The sequence below is a fragment of the Octopus sinensis genome, linkage group LG6, assembly GCF_006345805.1.
Source record: "Octopus sinensis linkage group LG6, ASM634580v1, whole genome shotgun sequence".
In the NCBI taxonomy this organism is placed as follows: Eukaryota; Metazoa; Mollusca; class Cephalopoda; order Octopoda; family Octopodidae; genus Octopus; species Octopus sinensis.
In genome coordinates, this window is record NC_043002.1 from 96,368,833 (window position 1) to 96,391,865 (window position 23,033).

A 23,033-nucleotide genomic window follows, 5' to 3' on the forward strand; every position below is an offset into this window, starting at 1 on the left:
CTTTTTGTGCGTTATTTACTTTGTGTAAAAAAATGATTTATTTTGTGTTTTATTTACTTTGCTAGGTAGTCGTAGGATCGACTAGTCACGACTAGCTAGCGCGGATGAGGGAGTACGCGCACCGGGATCACTCTTCTTAAATAGTACCGAGGGTAGTTGGGTCTCAAGGGGGTGGTACAAACCTAGCAATAGGTTTTTTATAGTGAAAACAAAATTTCAATTCGAATGGAACGATTTCTGTTCGAGTCTAACCGTTTTAAGTCGTAGTGGAAACGCGACTTTGTCGCAGTTAGGCATATGAATATTGTATGAATTTTTTAACTGAAATATTTATTATATTTTGTACATACGTGTATATCGGCCTTTGGGCGCATTATTATATTTTGTACATACAAGTATATCGGCCTTCAGGTGCAATGCACCTGCGGGCAGGGTTTGCCCCACCCATGCCCTTTAATCTGACGGGTTTCGACGTCGTAGATAATCTGTAGGTGTGAATCAAAGAAGAGTTATCGTTCTTGAATCGTGACCCTTCATCGAATTCCCACTTTGGTAAAAATAAACACATATTAAGGAAAAGGGTAAAATCGATTTAATGGATCACCGCACTTAAATGGTATTTAAATTATCGATTGGCAGTCAGATCGGCAACGGGCGGAACAAGATACCGCGTAACATTTAGTCCGGCGCTCTTTTAATTCTGTCACCCAGTCAAACTCGACAAATAAATTAGTTTTGAATATCAACTGAAATTAAGAATTGGTTTAACACTTCCTTAAAGGTATCCTGTTTAATTACTATTTTCTGTTTTCGTATTCATTTTAAACGAATTTTTTAGGACCAAATCAACTAGCAAATACCTTCAAGTTTCTATAAAGAAATACAAAATATAATTCACATCTAAAATGTGTCCAAGGAAACAAAATATTGGCGCTAGTTCAGTTTGATTAACACCAAACGATTTAATATACAATGTTTAGTTTACATGCGGTAATAAAGTAGGCATTAATAACAGGAATTATATAAAGTAGGTGTTAATAATAGCACGAAAACAAACATCAATGCTTGTGTTAACAACTGGAAATACGTCAATGTTTGTTTCATCATATCCTGATTAAGAACGATATTTTTCGAATAGTTTGAGTGTTGACTAACTGCTGACACACTGTGGTTTCTCCTATGTTGCTTTAGCCTCATATTTTATTATATTTACATTTTCTATTCCACTTCATTCGAGTTAGAATGAGTCCAGTTTCTCATCTTGAACTTCACTGGTAAATTTTTTTTATTTCCATGTTAACTTAATTAATTGGATTTTCTGTTATCGTTACTGGATCTGTGAAAAAATCCTCTTTACTCTTTTACTTGTTTCAGTCATTTGACTGCGGCCATGCTGGAGCACCGCCTTTAGTCGAGCAAATCGACCCCGGGACTTATTCTTTGTAAGCCTAGTACTTATTCTATCGGTCTCTTTTGTCGAACCGCTAAGTAACGGGGACGTAAACACACCAGCATCGGTTGTCAAGCAACGCTAGGGGGACAAACACAGACACACGAACACACACACGCATATATATATACATATATACGACGGGTTTCTTTCAGTTTCCGTCTACCAAATCCACTCACAAGGCATTGGTCGGCCCGGGGCTATAGCAGAAGACACTTGCCCAAGGTGCCACGCAGTGGGACTGAACCCGGAACTATGTGGTTGGTGAGCAAGCTACTTACCACACAGCCACTCCTGCGCCTATTATCGTTACTGGATCTGTGAAAAGATCCTCGTTACTTTTTTTTTTTTTTGTCAAAATAGCGAAATTGTTTAGTAACAGGTAAACAAACTCCCAACGAAGGCCCGGGATTCAGTTTTGATTCTCAGTTGTAAATATAAATATTGTGTAACGTTGCTGATGAAGGGGGATGAAAACAAGTTTGGTTGCCCTTTATAATTTGCTAATGCGGGTCTTTAAGAAATCAAATTTACTCATGTTAATTCTTATTTTTGCTTTCATCCCAACTCCAATTTATGTTAGGTGACAGCAAAATTTAAAGTAAGTTTATTAAAAACAAACCATGTAACAAAATTTAAAAGTTTTCCTCTCCTCTCTCACACATGCACGTTCTATCTAAAAAGAAAACAAAGAATCTATTCTGGGCCAACAGCAGGCATTTATTACTTCTACTCGTAAAGTTTGGATTCAGCGCCATTCTTTTTGCTAGAAAAATTTCGATTCTCCGGCTTTGGGCTTCAAGCAGGCTATCCATATGCTAGAAATAACAGCAAAATCTCACAAAACTGCGATAACATACTGAAAGAAATATGTAATCAATCTACTCACCTTTCTGCAAAGATTTCTTTCAGAGTAATTTCCCGCAGTAATTCACGTGAAATTAAAGTGTTTTTATTTTTAAAACTTTTTTCGAATTTTTTTCTATCAATCTAATACAGAGATTAGGAATATAGAAAACTAGAATGGGGAGGGGGGGAGTGAAGTTTTGAAAATCTGATTTTTGAAATTTTTTTTCAGAATCGGATCCTTCATAACCAAAAACGTGGGATTCCGTAAAAAAAAAAAAAATCAATATATATCCATTTTCCCGAAAGTTATGACGGAAAAATCGGATCTTGTGAATATTCCGAAAGTCCTCACCCCATCCCCCGGGTTCGTTTGCGCAAATTGTTTTTGGCATTAGTTTTCTACACAGTTGTTAACACCCAGTATGGTGTTTTTTTTTGCTTTTGTTAACGGGTGAAGATCTTTATTATATTAACCGACTTACAAATGTAACAGCTAACCTTTGGTTGATGTTTTGTACCCCGTTGTGTCTACCACTCCTATTGGTTGGTTTTGGCGCAATTTGTCTCTTACTCTATCGCGTGCCAATATGCAACCCAACTAATTGCAGCCTTCAAATAAGTCACGTGAGACAGTCTTTCCCAAACAAGCCATAAAAGTTCACCTCCTAGTCTCCTTCTAAGGTCTAACCACTGACCACATTATAGCGACCTCCATCGTCATCACCACCATGATGTCTCTTACCAATGTCGTCAACATCTACACAGCACCAACACGCTGCATTGGTTCTAACATATCGCTGTTTGTGAGCTTCTTCTCACCAGGGTTAACAGCTAACATACGACCCATGCAGATGCATGTAGATATATGAACCCTGGTTGAGAATTGCTGATCTAGATTTTTGGAAATATGCTACAATGCATTTCATTCTCATCAGAACTAATTCTTCTGACACCACTGATTTTCTGATTTACTGATTTTCACTTCCACCATTTCAAAGGTAATGGAATGGCGTTTGTTGGGTATGAATAAAGCTTTACCATTCATACAAAAGGCGTCATTTGTTTGTAATTTTTTCTTGTGAAAGTATGTCCATGCTGATTGCTGTTTGACAGATGAGAGGAATTATCACCTTGCTTGGAAACAGGTTAGAGCTGGAATCAGGAAAGACATCCAACTAGAAAATTCTGCCTCAGTGAAGTCTTCTCTGACTCATGCAAACATGGAAAAAATAGACATTAAAATAAATAAAATGATATATATATATATATATATGATATCATCATCATCATATATCATTTCTCTCTGTCTTTTCTGGATGGGACGTCCAGCTAGCTGGATGTCATTTCTCTCACTTCTTGATATCTTTTTTCTCTTCTATTTATTCTATATCCTTTCAAAATTTCTTCCAGGCATTATCCATTACAATTTGTATTAGCCTAATGGCCCTATACGTCTGTCTTCGTCAATCATTTCCATACATCTTCTCAGGTGTTGTTTGTTCATTTGAAGCCCTGACAGTCCACAAATTTTATACTTTTTAAATTTCTGGATGCTGCTGTCTTATGAAGTATTCCTATCTTGTCATTAAAAGCACGAAACAGGTAGTAATAAACAGTTGACAACTGAGGAGGAGTTAGACTTCTTTTGGTATTTTGTCTTGTACTTGTCTCTCTTGTTGTGTGTTTACATATTTTTCACTCATTGGTGATGCCCTGTACTTAATGTGTATTTTTGCATTTATATATATATATACTCTTACTCTTTACTTTTTTACTTGTTTCAGTCATTTGACTGCGGCCATGCTGGAGCACCGCCTTTAGTCGAGCAAATCGACCCCGGGACTTATTCTTTGTAAGCCCAGTACTTATTCTATCGGTCTCTTTTTGCCGAACCGCTAAGTGACGGGGACGTTAACACACCAGCATCGGTTGTCAAGCAATGCTAGGGGGACAAACACAGACACACAAACACACACACACATATATATATATACATATATACGACAGGCTTCTTTCAGTTTCTGTCTACCAAATCCACTCACAAGACATTGGTCGGCCCAGGGCTATAGTAGAAGACACTTGCCCAAGATGCCAAGCAGTGGGACTGAACCCGGAACCATGTGGTTGGTTAGCAAGCTACATTATATATATATATATATATATATATATATATATATATGTATATATATATATATATATATAGGCGCAGAAGTGGTTGTGTGGTAAGTAGCTTGTTTACCAACCACATGATTCCGGGTTCAGTCCCACTGCGTGGCACCTTGGGCAAGTGTCTGCTACTATAGCCTCGGGCCGACCAAAGCCTTGTGAGTGGATTTGGTAGACGGAAACTGAAAGAAGCTTGTCGTGTATATGTATATATATATATGTATGTGTTTGTGTGTCTGTGTTTGACCCCCTAGCATTGCTTGACAACCGATGCTGGTGTGTTTATGTCCCCGTAACTTAGCGGTTCGGCAAAAGAGACTGATAGAATAAGTACTAGGCTTACAAAGAATAAGTCCCAGGGTCGAGTTGCTCGATTAAAGGCGGTGCCCCAGCATGGCCGCAGTAAAATGACTGAAACAAGTAAAAATATATATATATATATATGATGGATTCCCTTGTTATGAACAACAAACGAGGGTTCAGTCAGATGAAGCGGTAATCATGTTCTATGGACATGAGTGTATCTCTTGAGGCCTGCTGGTGCCTTGCAAACCTTTTGGCAAATGGGACAAGTTGAGGACTCTGTTCGAGTGCTTGTGGATTATTTACTGTGTGTTTTCTTAAGTGGATGGCAATATATATAGCTTCTTCATAGCACCTTCTGTCACCTTCCTCAGGCCAACCATAGCCTTAGGAGTGGATTTGTAAGGCAGAGACTAAAAGTTCATCATGTGTCTATGTGTATATGAGAGTTCTTGTGCCTCCTTGTCTGGGCTTCACTCAATAAGTATTCAAAAAACTGATTTTGCTCTTTCACTGTATATTTCCACTTCTACAACTATTACCATTCTTCTAATAGGCATATACATATTTCTAGTAAATAACAGACTGACTTCAAATATAGTGATCTTCAGATATCTGAAGAAAAAACCTGAAGTAGGAAGCATTTAAAATATTATGAAATGATAATGTTATAGGACAAGTAAGATTTTAAAAAGAAATTGTTATAATAATATTCATCTTTGTTTATATTTTATGTTACAGTTCCTTGAAAATTTATGTAGTTTTGATGACCAAATTATATGAGGTGCTATGACTGGTATTTTCTTAATATATTTCAACAGGATGTCTAGATCAACACAATATAAAGTGTGGGATGCTAAACGGATTGTTCGCAAAGGTGTAGTTGCTAATGGCTTTACTGATTTAATCGAAAAAGGTTGGTTTGTTTCTCTTCAAATTATTTCCCTAGATTTCGAAGTTTACCTTACAAAATATATCAAAACTGCTTAATCTCTCTCTCTCTCTCTCTCTCTCACACACACACACATTGCCAATAAGGAAATATTAGTCAACTGTTAGAAATGAAGGGTATGATGTACTGAGAGTAACTGTGAAGACCAAAGATCTGACTCTGAAATTCAAATGTGTGTACTTTCCATTCCAAGAGAAGGGTGGGTAGAAGAAATGTGTAACTCCCAGTTCTGTAGTACTGATGAACAAAAACTGAGTAGCCCATTTGTTTTATTAAGAAGCTAAAATAAATGATCAGTAATGACAAAATACATGGCTGGTTGACAGAAAAACCAAAATCTGTGTGATACCCCTATGCAAAATATTAATTGTTAGCAAAAAAAATGACATTGCAACAATAATAGAAAAAGACATTTACATCTAGTGAATCAGTTTGTATGTGTCTGTATACGATGTCTGTGTCAGTAGTAGCATTTGAATACTGTAGTGAATGACGTAAGTTCTTGCAGCAATTCATCTTAGCTGTGTTTCAACTATGAATCAGTTACCAGATAAACCATCTATATGTTCCCATTGGTCTGTCAAAGGAAAGCCACCCACTATGAAATTACCAATGACAATCCAATATGTTGTTTATCCCAAAATGGTTAGGTTGTTTACAACTTTGATGCTCTGCTGAGCTATTGATAAAAGCAAATTCTTAATGTGCTTACAAGAAACTAGAATGCTTAGTTGCTTGCTGACATCATCAATCCCTGATAAAGTTCAGTTTGTTATTTATAATTATTTCCATGCTTGAACATAATGATTTTGGATTCACTTCTTAGGCAGTGAATTGGTGTCAGAGACTCTGCCCATATTCCTGCAATAAATCTTTCCTTCTGGCTTCCCTTAGACTTTAATTATTGTTCAATGAAGTGAGACCTAGTGGACAGAGTAGCAGGCAACCAACTGAGAGGTCTGTACTTTATAAACTGTCCTCAGTACTGACCAAGACATATAACTCTCAAAAGGCCTTGACTACCAGGTTGGTAATTAGCTACTATACATTATATGCCAGGTTCAATTCCTCCTATGATCTCTCAGTTGATAACTTGAAAGTACAAAGACTAGAGGTAAATACCAGACCATATGGATCAGTGAGATTCCCAACTATTACCTTACTTCTGAACCTCATCTATTGACTTACCATTATGAATACTCATCATCATTATTGTTTAATGTCCATTTTCCATGTTGGCATGGGTTGGATGATTTGACAGGAGCTGTCCAGATTCCAGTTGTCTGTTTTGGCATGGTTTCCGCAGCTGGATGCCCATCCTAATGCAAACTACTTCACAAAGTGTGCTGGGTTTTTATATACATGCCACTGGCACAGGTGCATTTTACTTGGCACCAACATGAGTGTATTCCATGTGGCATCAACATGAGTACATTTTATGTGGCATCAGCAATATAAAAACTTTTCAGCTGGGAGAGGGAATGGGGGTATGGCCATAAAAGACATTCTTGTATGTATAGACATATGAAATAATGTATGTATGAATACTGAAGATAAATCTATATATAAAAGAGGCTTTGGGTCAAAATTGTGTGCACATTTTGCTACGTCAGAGGTTGGCTGTCAGACCAGTGGTCGGATCAAGCTGAAAATTGACACGGGCATAGAAGGCGTGATGAGGCAGAAATTTGAGTAGGTTAAAACTCGCCATCTGGAAAGATGCGGTTGTTATGGTGAGAAGAGAGATTTTTTATCAATTTAAGGGAGCTCTAAGCCCCTCTAGATTGGCGTGGTTGGCATCTAATCTACTCTATAAAATGATGAAGGCGAACATTGATACAAATTGGATTTTTATGTAAAAGGGGGTCTAGATGGGGCTGGAAGGGGATTAAAATTTACAGGAGGGGTAACCTGAGGTGAGAAATTGATTGGGAGACGTTTTAGGGTGTTACAGTAGTTGCTTTGCTGTGAAAATGGGGATTTTATTGGTTTTTGGGGACACTTGGGGGTCTAGATTAGACATCTTTTACCCAATTTCAATCAAATTTTCAACATTGTAAAGTGGAAGCGAATTTGTAATTTAAGCGTGGAAAATGGGTTCGAAATTTTGAAAATTAAGGCAAGATTTTTGAAGTTGTAAAAAATTTCTCATTTTTACATATTTTTGCCTTTTATTTTTTATTGTTTACAGTTTTCAATTTTTCTGAAAGAAATTTACAGCTGCATTTAGCCTGTGTTTAGAGCTTCCATTTGCATAGTCAGTCGTCAAAAAATTCCCAAAATAAGTACTAAATTTAACAAAGAAATCTTTTTTTCTTTATTTTTAATCACTCAAATAGTGGCATGTACAAAAGGCAAGTGTACTTTCTGTTGTCACTGCCTGATATTTATGATTGATCTTTCAAAATATTGTCTTTCTCAACTTACTCAAGATCTTTTGTTTTTTTATAAATGGGAGAGAGATAGAGAAAGATAAAGAGTAAGAGAAAGTGAGGGAGAGTCCGAGAGAAAGGAAGAGTAAGAAAGTGGGAAAGTGAGAAAGAAACAAAGAGGGAGAATGTGGCAATAAGAAACAGAAAGTAACAACCACACCCTCACCTGCACGTAGAGCTGGTCACCTTAAGCTAGTATAAGAATATATCATTCTTATTTGGCAAAAATTAGCATTGCGAATTTCATTGGAAAACCTAGCAGTCAGTACTCAAGTGAATGGAACTCAGCTACTCAAGCTGCTCTTACTTCCCTTCCACTTTACCTTCTCTTTTTTTTTTTTGAATGCATCAGATGCTGCAAGTTTCAGTTTCTTTCTTGCCTCTTCAAAAGCTACTTTCACATGCTGTTAAGGTTTACTGATTCATTCAGTAATGGTATTCAGGCTACATCTTCATCAGCATCATCCTTTTTTTTTATGTCCACTTTCAAAGCTGGCGTGGATAGAACAGTTTGACAGAATTCAACAGGCTGGAAGTCCACGTCTTCTTCCAATATCTCATATTTGGTATGGTTTTTACAGCTCTCTGCCTTTCCTAACACCAGTCACTTTACTTAGTGTATTGGATGCATTTTTGTGGCATAGGGCTACATATTTCTTTACTACCCATAAGGGGCTAAACACAGAGGGGACAAACAAGGACAGACAAACGGATTAAGTCGATTACATCGACCCCAGTGCGTAACTGGTACTTAATTTATCGACCCCGGAAGGATGAAAGGCAAAGTCGACCTCGGCGGAATTTGAACTCAGAACGTAACGGCAGACGAAATACGGCTACGCATTTCGCCGGGTCTGCTAACGTTTCTGCCAGCTCGCCGCCTTTTATGTGGCATAGGGCTACAAAGGTTACCTTATCATGAGCAAGACTAATGAACCCTGTCAACATTTAGAGTTTACCAGGCACTTTTTGTGGTATCAGTACTGTTAGGGTCTTTGCAGATTGCAAAGAGAAAGAGAGTAGCAACCTGTGATGGAAAGGAACAGATTTACTGTGAGATGTTAATGGAATGAATAACAGAGGGATCAGTTTTGGGATAGGAATAGAGGAGACAGGAAGGGAAGGAGAAAAGTAATATTAGAGGTAAGCATGAATGATAGAGGGAGGGGACAATGGGGTGATGATAATAGGGTAGGTTGAGTAGATGAATCCAGTGAAGGGATGAGTCAGTCTGTTTGCTATTACAGCACAGGTTGGATAGTTCATTAGGGTCCAAGACAGTTCTTATTTGAGTTATACAGGTCTATTGTTCAGGAAAGATAGGGACTCTGTTAGGAAAGGGAGTAATTGGAATTAAATGAAAGTAGCATCAGGGGATTAGTGATAAAGAAAGTGTGATGACAGAGTGGGGAGGGTTTAGTAGGAGTAAGTATAATGCTACTCTATGTTATATATGAACAGGTAAAGTGGTGCATGAAGGAAAGATAAGGTAGAAGTAAGTAATGGAGTGGAGGAGAGGTAATATTAGAAGATTAATGAGAGAGTAAGGCGAGAAGATGAGGAGGTTGAATAGGAGGATGCAGTGCTAATCCATGTTATATGTGGGGTGGTATGAATGGTGTGGAGGAAAGATAGATAAATTAATGATGAAGAGCCAGTGTTTATCCTCAAGGTAATATGTCCAAATGAACATGGTGATGAAAGGGTGAAAGAAGACAGGTAAATGTTACCAGTGTGCACTCGTTCCCCACTTAAGTATCATGAAATATGAATTGGGAAGGAGGAGGAGGAGGAGGTAGCAGGATATAGGTGATAGAAGTATGGGGAAGGGAGATCTTATCCAATCTTTTACTGTTTATCTTATACTTGTTTCAGTCATTAGTAAGTCTGGTACTTATTCTGTCAGTCTCTTTTTGCCGAACCGCTATGGTACAGGGATGTAAATAAAGTAACACCAGTTGCCAGACGGTTGCGGGGAGCAAGCACAAAGACCACGCACGCACATACACATGTGCACACTTATATACATACAAGGGGCTTCTTTCAGTTTTTGTCTACCATATCCACTCACAAGGCTTTGGTTGGCCTGGTCTGTAGTAGAAGACACTTGCTCAAGGTGTCATGTAGTGGGACTGAACCAAGAACCATGTGATTGGGAAGCAAACTTCTTACTCCACGGCCATGCTGACCACTTTCCTCTCAGTTATGGGTATCATGGCATGGTGAGTGGGGGAGATGGGAGGGTACAGAATAGGCATAGTGAAGTTAGGTGCATGTGCACTAGATGTGCATGGGAGGTCAAGTCTTTTGCAACATTGCATATCACCTGTAGACATGCTCTTCAGTCATCTCCTTTGACAGATGTACCATCTTGAAATCATTTTGCAGCATCCCAAATTTTCCCTGGTCCCTTCCCCCTGCTGGTGCCATTCACTTTAAATATTTGACAGCTGTTTTTGCAGCTGTTATCCTCCATTCACTTCATATGCCTGCACCAACATAATCTTATACACTACAACTGACTCCTCTTCGACTCAGTTTGTCTCTCAGTTCATTTATACTTTGTCATTCAAGCACATAACATGGCACATCCAATAAAGATGCTTGCCTCATTTCTTTCAAGTCTTTACATGTCTTCCACCCTCAAGGTGCATGTCTTGCTGCTGTGCAGCTGTGCATTTTGCACACAACCATCATACAGTCTGTCCTTGATCTTGAGAGATAAACTCTTTTCTACCAGCAAAGGTAATAGCTTCCTGAACTTTCTCTTACCTGTTCTTATTCCAGCTACCATCCTTTCAGGACACTCCCAATCCCCATTGTTCTTATTCTAGCTACCATACTTTCAGGACATCCCATCCCTGTTCCCCTTGTTCTTATACCAGCTACCATACTTTCAGGACTTCTACACCCCCTTTCCCCATTGTTCTTATTCCAGCTACCATACTTTCAGGACATCCACCCCTTCATTGCTAATTTGGTCACCTAGGTAGCAAAAACTACCAACTAGGGAGTCAACTGTGCATTTGAGGGCCTCTATTTCCTAGGCACTCTAAGTGCTTACTATCCCAGTGCACCTGCTCTATTTGAAATATACCTTTTCTGTTAACCTGCTTTTAACCCTTTAGCATTCAGATTATTCTGTCAAATGTAATACTTGCCTATTCACATTGTTTTGAATTAACCAGGCATTGTCTTGAGGCTTCAAGATTTCAATGATGTCATTGTTTATTTTTACTCTGATGTTGTAGGCTAAGTATGAGATGTTGGATCTCACCATTTTGAACATAAAAAAGGCAGAATATTTTGGCTGGATATGGGTGGATTAAACGCTAAAGAGTTAATCCAACTATTGTTTACACTAGATATATCTTATAGAGTTTCTACTAATTCCTTCACTATCATCATAATTCTTTTAATGTCTGTTTTCATATGTCAATATGACTGATAAAAAACATGTATGTTTTACTTTTCAGCTCGGAATAAGTTGAATGTTTCTCCATCTCAAAATGTAAGAATCTGTCTTGAGTGTGATGGCACAGAAGTAGATGATGAGGAATACTTTAATCACCTTCCTGAAAATACTGTCTTTCAGGTAATTCTGGATTCAGAAAACTGGACAGCACCTTATCCTGGTTGGTATTTTCTAAGAATTTCATAAAATAATTTGATGACAAAATGTATATTAAAATAATAATAATAATAATAATACTGCTGCTGCTGCTGATGACGACGATGTCGACGTCATCATCATTTAATGTCTGTTTTCTATGCTGGCATGAGTTAAACAACTATTATGTGATGGTCTGGGGAGCAATTTGGAGCAATGGTTGATCAGAGCCGGTGGGGTGTGAGGGAAACACACTCAGATAAATATGTCATTTTGCAGAAAGGACTCATTCCAATCTTCAGTGATGAAATGATTAAAGAAGACTATTTATGGAAGATGGGGCTCCTTGTCACATGGATAAAATGACCCAAGATTTGTTGGTTGAAAATGGCATTAGAAATGTCCATTACTTTAACAATTCATTAAAAAGCTTTCATGGCCAAACCAGTCACCAGATATGAACCTATATTGAACACCTCTGGGACATAATGGACAGGACACTTCATAAAAAGAACAAGAAAGCATCTTCAAAGTCAGATCTTTTGAGATTACCGCATGAAACTTGGCAAGAAATTCTGCAACAGAATATTCATCATCTGATCTGTAACGTGTGATAGGGTCCTTGCATTGAAAAATAAAAAGGGCATGTTTACTAAATATTAAATATTCACATTATGACAATTAATAAATAATTTGAATGTATAATTCAAATGTATAATAATTTGAATGTATAATTCAATTCCCATGGTCATTCACGACTGAAGGAGGTCTTTACTTTTTACACTTATACATACATACATAAAAAAATATGAGAGAAACAAAAAATTCACAAGACTCTTTATTCAGAACTATTTTGATGGTTTTGACTCATCATGTACCAGTACCTTGCAGATGAGATGCTGTACAGACAGTTGAGATGCATTGTAGGTGCAAGTGCATCTCCTCATGTAACTTTTCAGTATACTACAAGGTGTATACCTGAATATAAAATTATTGCTAATATTACATATTATATATCATCATCATCATCTTTTAATGTCTGTTGACCATGCTTGCATGGGTTGGACAGTTTGGCCAGGGCTGGCAAGCTGGAAGGTTGCATCAAACTCCAGTCTGATTTGGCACAGTTTCTATGGTTGGATGCCCTTCCTAACGCCAACCATTCCGAAAGTGTAATGGGTGCTTTACAGGCCACTGGCATGGGTGCCATTTATGTGACACCAGTATCTGCCATGACTGTGATTTTACTTGACTTGATAGGTCATCTTCTCAAGCACGACATAATGCCATGGTTGAGGTCATTCATCATTGCCTCTGTGAAGCCAGCATTCGAAAGGAGCTTTTCATGTGCCACCAGCATCGACCACTTTGCCTCCTTGAGGCCCAATGCTTGAAAAGTGCTTTTTATGTGCCAGTTACTAGGCACCAGCTTTGACCATGACTACAATTTCACTTGACTTGATGGGTCTTCTCAAGCACAGCATATCTATATATATAAAACTGTAGTTGTGTCAGTGTCTGTCCCCTTCGATTTAGATTCCTAACTACTCCCACATTTTGCGGTGCAGTTTAACCAAAACCGGGCATCTTATAGTCGTGATTCATATCGAGCCCGTCTGGGTATTAGCACGCGTCTACGATGAGTCTACGATTTAAAAAATAATTTAACATAATTTTTTATTCCATTTTAATGCATATTTTTTCGTGTGTCGATGGCGGCGGAGTTGGCGTCCACGCTCACATCTGCACCTGTGTTGCTTCTCCCCCTTCTTCCCTCCCTCGTAAAATGTGACTGCGCATGCGCAGTCACATTTTTGCGCATGCGCAGTCACACGTTCGTGTATGCACAGTCACACATTCGCGCATGCGCACGCACACGTTCGCGCATGCGCAGTTACACTTTTGCGCATGCGCAGTCACACTTTCGCGCATGCGCAATCACACGTTCGCAGTCACACTGTCGCACACATCTGCAGTCACACGTTCGCGCATGCGCAGACACACTTGCGCATGTGCAGTCACGCGTTTGCGCATGCGCAGTCACACGTTCGCGCATGCGCAGTCACACTTTCGCGCATGCGCGTGCACACGTTCGCACATGCGCAGTCACACTCTCGCGCATGTGCAGTCACGTTCGCGCATGCTCAGTCACGTTCGCGCATGTGCAGTCACACTTTCGCGCATGCGCAGTCACACTTTCGCGCATGCGCACGCACACATTCGCGCATGCGCAGTCACACGTTCGTGCATGCGCAGTCACACTTTTGCGCATGCGCAGTCACACTTTCGCGCACACGTTCGCACATGCGCAGTCACACTCTCGCGCATGTGCAGTCACACGTTCGCGCATGCGCTGTCACACGTTCGCGCATGCGCACGCACACGTTCAACGATTTAAAAAAAATTTACTATAATTTTTTTTTTTCCATTTTTAATGCATTTTTTTGCTATTTTTTGGCTATAACTCTCTAAAAATGCTTTATAGTTATTTCCCTTACAAACCCGAGCAACGCCGGGCGATACTGCTAGTCTTTATATATAAAAGTGAGGTTGTGTGCTGTCTGTCTCCTACGCTTTAGATTCCTAACTACTCCCACATTTTGCGGTGCAGTTTAACCAAAACCGGGTATCTTATAGTCGTGATTCATATTGAGCCCTTCTGGGTATTAGCACGCGTCTACGATTTAAAAAAAAAATTTCCATCAATTTTTCCCATTTTTAATGCATTTTTGGCATATATAAGGGAAGTAACTCTCTAAAAATTTATTATTAAATCTCAGAACGTAAAAAGCTACAGTAACACCCACCCCCCTTTGTGGTTAGCCATATTGAGATGGCTATTATACTTTACATCTCTAAAAATGCTTACATAGTTATTTCCCTTACAAACCCGAGCAACGCCGGGCGATACTAGCAGTACATATATATGTACTGCTAGTAATATATATGTATATCAGCATGGAAAGTAAAAAGGGTAAAGACCCCCCTTCAGTTATGAATGAGCATAGGATTGTACCTAGAAAGTTACCCGCTGTGGCACAACTCTGGGCAAGGTTGTTTATGGAAAACTAGTAGTTGCCCATGCATATCAAACTCCCCTCTCCATGCTACTGGTGTTACCCAAGGGAAAGGCAAAGACTGATACAGTATGGCACCAATGACATTGCAACTCATTTCTACAACTGAGTGAACTGGAGTAATGTGGAATAGAGTGTCTTGCTCAAGAACACAACATACAGCCTGGTCCAGGAATCAAACTCACTACCTCCTGATGACTGTGTCCTCGATGCTCTAACCACTGAGCCATGTACCTTTACTAGCCTGGAAAGTAACCATAGAATATAATATATATTCTCTTTCATTAATGAGATTTTAATTTTTCAGATGACTAACCCAATCTTTAGAGACTAAATATTTTTAAAATTTACATTATTGTATTTAAACTATTATATTTACAATATATTCATAAATTATAATCTAATTAACAGTAATAGATTTCACAATTTTCAACATTTAATTCTACATTCTTTGTTTTCTTTTTAGTTACATCTTCATTTGATATTCGTTTTGACACTGCAGATGGACCTTCTGATACGAATATTTCTAACGAAATTGTTAATTTGTTGTCTGGAATTCATTCAGATCTTATTAAATGTATATCCTTTTCAAATAGTCAGTTAGAGGTAAGTATATAAATTATTTCTGCTGTTAGTAATTACTTTCGGTAATGATCTATGATCTACATTTCATTAATTATTAGAAATAACTTTGTGGTGCTATGTAAAAGCACCTGTGCAGTGCCACGTAAAAGCTCCTGTGCGGTGTCACGTAAAAGTGCCCATGTAGTGTCACATAATTGCACTCTGCACACTCTGTAAGGTGGTTGGCATTAGGAAGGGTATCCTAACATAGAAACCATGCCAAATCAGACTGGAATACCCCCTGCCCCTCAAGCTTGCCAACACTGGTCACACTATTCAACCTGTGCCTGTATGGACAACAGATGTTAAATGGTGTTGATGAACTGAACCACCCCCACCCCCACCTTTTTCTTATCTACACTTCAACATGATCTTCCTCTCTAACTTCTTGGGTGAACACACTTTTCTACCACTGTGTATCAGAAAATCCTTAACCAACCATAAGCATCCAGGTTGCTATCACTGTGGCTACTACAAAATAGTAATTCTTTCTACAACAGGCACAAGGTCTGAAATTTGGGAGAGGGAGCTTGTCTGTTACATCGATTCTGAAAAGAGGAGAGGCAAAGTTGACCCTGGCAGAATTTGAACTCCGAAGGTAAAGACCAGAGGAACTGCTGCTAAGCATTATGTCTGGCATGCTAAAGACTCTGCCAACTTGTCACCTTTCTTTCTAGTTTTGGCACTAGGTCAGTAATTTAGAGGGAAAGAGAAAGCCAGTTACATTGACTCCATTGCCGAACTGGTACTTATTTTATCAAACCCCAAAAGATGATAAGTAGAGTCAACTGCAGTGACATTTGAACTCAGAATGTAGTGAGCCAGAAGTAGTGAGCATTTTGTTTGGTGAGCTACCAATTTTGCCAGCTTACCACTACTAAATAATAACAATGGCATGTAATGTGTAGGTATCTGACTAACACCATAAACATCCAAATGAAGAAAAGAATGATAATAATAATAATAATAATAATAATTTCAGCACAAGGTTGTCATGTCAGGGGGATGGGATAAGTCGATTACATCAACCCCCGTGCTCCACTGGTACTTATTTTATTGACCCTGAGAGGATGAAAGGCAAAACCGACCTTGGTGGAATTTGAACTCAGATTGTAAGGATGAATGAAATGCTGTGAAGCAATTTGCTCAGCATGTTAAGTGTTGTAGTAGTAGTAGTAGTAGTAGTAATGATAATATAATAATAATAATAATGATAATAGTAATAATTTCAAATTTTGGCATAAGGCCAGCAGATTTGCTGGTTGGGCTAAGTCAGCTGTGTGAAGAAGTGCTGATCTCTAATGGTAAAGGGAACCTTTGGATAAAGTAGATGCAAGAAGACATGGGATGAGGTGGTGAAGCATGATCTTTGAATGTTGGGCCTCACGGAGGCAATGACAAGTGACCACGACCTTTGGTGATATGCCATGCTCAAGAAGACCCCCTCAAGCCAAGTGAGATCACAATTGTGGCCTATGCCAGTGCCATATAACTGGCACCTGTGCCAATGACACATAAAAAGCAGTTTTTGAACATTGGGCAATATGCTGTGCTTGAGAAGACCTGTCAAGCCAAGTCAGATCATAGTTGTGGCTGACGCCAGTAAAAGTGCTTCTTGAACTTTGGACCTCATGAAGGCAGTGTCAAGTGACTGAGACCTTTGCCAATATACCATGCATGAGAAGACCTATCAAGCCAAGTGAGACTGTAGTAGTGACCGATGCTGGTGTTTCGTAATTGGCAACTGTACTGGTGGCATGTAAGAAGCACTCACTACACTATTGGAGTGGTTGGTGTTAGGAAGGGCATCTAGCTGTAAAAAGCATACCAAATCAGTGCAGCTCCCCAGTTTACCAGTTTTCAGTCAAACCGTCCAGCCCATGCCAGCATGGAAAAACATGTTAAATGATGATGATGTTTAAATGTTTGAAATAAGCTTTCAGACTGTTATATTCGCTGAAATTTTTAAAAGTACTTATATCAACACTCTGTTTTGAGAATTTTAAACTCTGATCTTATTTCTGGATATTAACATAGTACTTGAAAAGATTTGAACTAAGGATCTATATTTATAAACTGATAAACTAAGGTAAAAAACAAAACAACAAAAAAACCCCACTCTTATCCACTGTATCACCGGTAGCCTTGTCCAAATCCAGTGTGGTACTATAGATATATTTAAGAATAAGACACATGATGAAGATTGGCGATCAAATTGATTGAACTGTAGTGCAGATGTTAATATTCAAAATATTTTCATCTTCATAGATTAAAAGTTTATTATCTATTCTGTAATATAAATTACAATATTTAATAGTACTCATTATAATATTTCAATTCTTATTTTATTCTTAGGCAATACTTCGTCTTGATATTGATACATTGGCTGATTATATGAAAGATAATAAACGATTTGCATCTGAATTCAAAGAATGCTGCAAACAGATACTAAGTAAACGTAAAAAACAAGAAGAAATTTTGCATCATCTCAGAACACTAAATGTCATTCACAGACTAAGTCCTTATGTTTGTGCTGGTCCTACTCAATCAAGTCCAGAATCTGAAAACTTGTAACTGAAAATCCTTTCACGAGTTCCTGGAATACTTTTCATACAACTCTCAAATTATTATTTTCATTGCACCACATTTATTCAGAGCAAAAAATACCAAAACTGTACTTGTAGTTTCAATCATAATTTTATTTTTTCTACTTCTTTTTTCACTTGACAAATTTTTGTAATGATTGAATGTTTTCTTCAGAACAGATTCAAAGAGAAATGAATCAGATCCAAATAATACTAAAAATATAAAAAAAGAAATATATTTGATCAAATCAATGTGCTTATTGTTTGTGTGATTATGTGTTTCTTTTTTTTTCCCTTGCTTGTTGGGTCTGGAGGAAGAGGCAGTGTCAATGGCCTTTTGTAGACCTCTTTGATGGTGAAATTGATGTCAAATCTGCAAATCAATACCTGCAGGAAAAAATCTTCTTGAGAGTCGGTGTTTTGGGTAGAAGTAATGGCCATAGTGATTAGTGCAGGGTTTGCAGAGTAGGAGTGGATTAGACACACCAAGAATGATAAGTAGAATCACATGACTAGCTATCTCTAAGAAACAGACCATTATAGTAACGATGGAAAGACAGACAGAGACTGGAGCGTGTCTGTGAGTGACTTTATACCAATCAGACAGGTGGTTCTTTTCCGGATGGGATTTTCCTAGATGTGGGCCTAACCTGAACTTAGTAGAGTGTAAGTAACTGCTAAAACATGAAAGTTGGGCACGATAAAAATACAGAAGTCATCATATATAGTTTCATGTTAAAAATAAATCTAGTAGCATTAACGTAAGAATTTTAAGTTGAAACTTTCATGTGAAACTCATGGAAAACAATATTTAGGCAAATGATAGATCACTGTAGCGTTTTAGAAAAGAAAGGCATAGAATTGTGAGCAAGAAAACGTGTGGTAAACTTTTAAGCATAGATACTTTAGAGGCTGAGCTATTTATAAAATATATAAGTGAACTTATTTGGTCTAAGGATCTTATTTGCAATGTTGGCTTTTTAATTGTGCTGTTCCTGAAAGTACTTTGGCCTACAAATTATAAACAGAGGACTCCAGACTGCAAGTTAAATAAAGAGCTAATTTCTGCTTTATTCTTTGCAAATGCTGATGGCTTGCATCACCTGGAGCTCACAGATGTGAGAAATAAAACATCTCTGAAAGATATAAATCAACTAACCTCTTATATACACCAGTTCAAAGAACATGTGGTTTAATTCAGGAATCTTTTTTTGCTGGTTCTTCAAGTACTTAGTGTCTGATGTAAACTTCCAGATAAATATTCTGGAAGTTTTCTACAATAATGTAAAGGCCTTGTTACCTCTTGACAATGGCCCTTCTAACATTAATGCAAAAACAGAGCTGGCAGAATTAAATATCACTTTTTGCCTCCATGTACATCTTAAGTTATATGGACTTGGGGATAACTGTTGTCTGCAATAGACAATAAAAGAATATTTTTTTAAAGAAATAATGACTATGTTGTAGGATGAAACTGATGCAGAAAATACAGAGGTTGGGGGTGGGCAGGACACTTCTGAATCTAAGAGCCTACAATATTAAGTTTGCCTTTTTTAACTTTGCAAATGTTTGGAAGGAGTTGAAGAAGACTTTAGCAAATGAGCGTAAAATATTGTTAAACAACACTAAACCTAATTATAAAAGCTCAGGCAAATTACTTTCAGCACACCTATGTAAAAGATAACAACTAGGAAACAACTGAATGTAAAAATATATTTATCATGTTGAGTAAAAAGTAGCATTTTGCGCCATGAAGAAAATGTACCAGATTTTTGCAGTATTTTGAATTTTTTAAAAACATTTTAATATTTTACAAGTGGGGGTACCCAAAAGGAACCAGAACTTTGCAGTATTGTTTTATTCACTTAGTTTTACATGTTTACACTTTTATCACCTTCAAAGTATTCTCCATTTGATCAATGCATTGGTCCAAATGTATTTTCCATTGTTCAAAGCAGTGCTGGAACTCTTGTGAAGTGATGTCTTTTAACACCTCCATTGTTTTTTTGTTTTTTTTTCACCCCTTCCACATTTGCAAATTCCATAGCACCAGTTTTCGTAACCAGTGATGACCTCTGAAAAAAGGTCCAGATGAACTTCCAACTGTTCTTTCAGTTCAAAACACGCATTCGGCCTTGACTGCTTTTGATCTTCTGCGAGCAAGTGAGGCACAAATTTTGTTGCAACTCTTTTCATTCGCAATTCCTTTGTCAATTGTTTGGTGATGGTCCTCCAAGATCAGTTCATGAATTTTTGTGATGTTTTCATTCGTTCGGGAGGTCAGTGGTCGCCCTGAACGAGGTTGGTACTCAAGTGACAAGTGACCATTCCTAGAGCATGAAACCCACTTGTAAATTTAGGTTTTCCTCATGCCAGTGACCTTGTAAGCTGTTTGAAGCATGACAACTGTTTTGACCACCATTTTCTCCAGCAGAAAACAGAATTTCATGGAAGCACACTGTTCCATTGTTTTAGCCATCGCAAAAATTGATGAACAGGGGAGAAGCACCGCAAAACAAAGATGTACCACGTGGCAGTATGACCACACCGAACAATGCCAGTTAGCAAACTGATGCCTGAGGATTGCATCAAGTGGTTTCTAGTGGCTGAAGCCTGAACTGCAACAGGCTTGTCCCACAGAGAACGTTTCCAGTTACTCTTTGGTACCCCCTCATATATATATATATATATATATATATATATATATATATATATATATATATATATACATATATACTAGCAGTATCGCCCGGCATTGCTCGGGTTTGTAAGGGAAATAACTATATAAGCATTTTTAGAGAGTTATAGCCAAAAAATAGCAAATAAATGCATTAAAAATGGAAAAAATTATGGTAAATTTTTTTTAAAATCGTTGACTCATCGTAGACATTTTTAGAGAGTTACTTCCCTTATATAATAGCGAAAAAAATGCATTAAAATGGAAAAAAAAATGATGGTAAATTTTTTTTTGAATCGTAGACTCATCGTAGACACGTGCTAATACCCAGAAGGGCTCAATATGAATCACGACTATAAGATACCCGGTTTTGGTTAAACTGCACCGCAAAATGTGGGAGTAGTTAGGAATCTAAATCGTAGGAGACAGTCACACAACTTCACTTTTATATATATATAAAAATGCAAGATCCAGGAATCAAGGTGTAGGAAGAGAATTAGCTTCAACCAATCCATTGTAAATATAAAAAGCAACTTTCAGGTACAATAGGGGTTTACTGACATGGAAGGTTGTGAATTTTTTCATATCAAAGTACAATAAGCTGAAAATATTCTTTTCATATTTCATAGTAGGTGACCGTCTAATATAGATATCATAGGCTTCATTGTGAGCAAAATCTCACCACCACCACCACCATCGTTTAACGTCTGTTTTCCATGCTGGCATGGGTTGGACGGTTTGACCAGGGAATGGCAAGCCAGGAGGCTACACCAGCCTCCAATCTGATCTGGCAGTTTTTCTACAGCTGGATGCCCTTCCTAATGCCAACCACTCTGAAATTGTAGTGGGTCACATTGATGTGCCACCGGCACAGAAGCCAGTCAGACGGCACTGGCATTGGTCACGTTTAGATGGTGCTTTTTATGTGCTACTAGCACAGGAGGCAGGGGGGCTGGCATCGACCATGTTCGGACAGAGCTTTTTAAGTGCCACTTTTTAAGTGCTTTTTAGGTGACACTGGTAATGATCCATGCACGAATGGTGCTTATTGCGTGCCACCAGCATGGGGGCCAGTCAGGTGACACTGGCATCAGCCACAACTACAATTTCCATTTGATTGTGCTTTGATTTGGTTTGATTTTGATTTTTGATTTTACTTAACTCAGCAGTCTCCCCAAGCATGGAATGTCACCTGACAAATCAAGGTACTTTTTAAATGTGCTGGTTATGCGATACTGGTGTAGGCTATAGCTGTGATCTCACTTTACTTGCTGAGTCTTCTCAATCACAGTATATCTCCAGAGGTCCCGGTCTTTCATCATTGCCTCCGTGAGGCCCACCATTTGAAGGTCATGCTTCACCACTGTTAGGGAGTGTCACTTTTTCACACAGCTCTCCCTATCCATATGCAGCACATGACCATATCAGCGCAGTTGTCTCTCTTGCACACCGCATCTGATTCTTATGTCCAACATTTCTTTCAGGGTGATTACACTCTGTCAAGTGTGCACACTGACATTACACATCCAGCAGATCATACAAGCTTCATTTCTTTCAAGCCTACACGTCTTCAGCAGTCATGGCCCATGTTTCACTGCTGTGTAGCATGGCATTTCACACACAGGCATTTGTCCTGGGAGGGAGAGAGGGAAGAGACTGATGGTATGATAGAGGATACCACGAGTGAGGGAGGGGGGTTCCAGTGAGAGAAGAGAGATATCCAGTATTGGTGGTGGTGGGAATGGATGGGTGCACCACGAACAAGCAAGGGTTAATTTAGAGAGTTAGTACAAAAAAGTGTGGCTGTGTGGTAAGTAGCATGGTTACCAACCACATGGTTCCGGGTTCAGTCCCACTGCGTGGCACCTTGGGCAAGTATCTTCTACTATAGCCTCGGGCCGACCAAAGCCTTGTGAGTGGATTTGGTAGACGGAAACTGAAAGAAACCCGTCGTATATATGTATATATATATATATGTGTGTGTGTATGTGTTTGAGTGTCTGTGTTTGTCCCCCTAGCATTGCTGATACTGGTGTGTTTATGTCCCCCGTCGCTTAGTGGTTCGGCAAAAGAGATCGATAGAATAAGTACTGGGCTTACAAAGAATAAGTCCCGGGGTCGAGTTGCACGACTAAAGGCGGTGCTCCAGCATGGCCACAGTCAAATGACTGAAACAAGTAAAAGAGTAAATGAGAGAGTAAAGAGTAACTTGAGAACACAGGAGGGGAGAAGAGATTTCATTTAGAAAATTAGATGAAGAATTAAGGTGAAATGAAGGTCGAGAGAGAGAGATCAGGAAGTTATATAT

General features: G+C 38.5%; 1 protein-coding gene across 2 annotated transcripts; it reads left to right on the forward strand.

Moving 5' to 3' along the window:
• Positions 1 to 500: 500 nt before the first annotated feature.
• Positions 501 to 18,268, forward strand: LOC115213507 (cell death activator CIDE-3). Of its 2 annotated transcripts, none has more exons than XM_029782517.2 (5): positions 501 to 781; positions 5,590 to 5,684; positions 11,629 to 11,787; positions 15,306 to 15,445; positions 17,819 to 18,268. In XM_029782517.2, exons 2-5 carry the CDS (start codon positions 5,591 to 5,593, stop codon positions 18,035 to 18,037), a joined length of 612 nt encoding a protein of 203 aa, XP_029638377.1. In that variant the 5' UTR covers positions 501 to 781; position 5,590; the 3' UTR covers positions 18,038 to 18,268. The 2 variants fall into 2 exon arrangements, with proteins under 2 accessions (XP_029638377.1, XP_029638376.1); XM_029782516.2 differs by lacking the exon at positions 501 to 781 and adding an exon at positions 1,014 to 1,274.
• The last annotated feature ends 4,765 nt before the right edge of the window (positions 18,269 to 23,033 follow it).

What these genes read in the sequence shown, in the direction of transcription:
- LOC115213507 (XM_029782516.2), top strand. Translation starts at nt 1,243, where the DNA reads ATGAGTCCAGTTTCTCATCTTGAACTTCACTG. An exon ending in TACTGATTTAATCGAAAAAG is followed by an intron (nt 5,685 to 11,628) that starts GTTGGTTTGTTT and finishes TTTACTTTTCAG; the next exon opens with CTCGGAATAAGTTGAATGTT. An exon ending in TTTCAAATAGTCAGTTAGAG is followed by an intron (nt 15,446 to 17,818) that starts GTAAGTATATAA and finishes TTTTATTCTTAG; the next exon opens with GCAATACTTCGTCTTGATAT.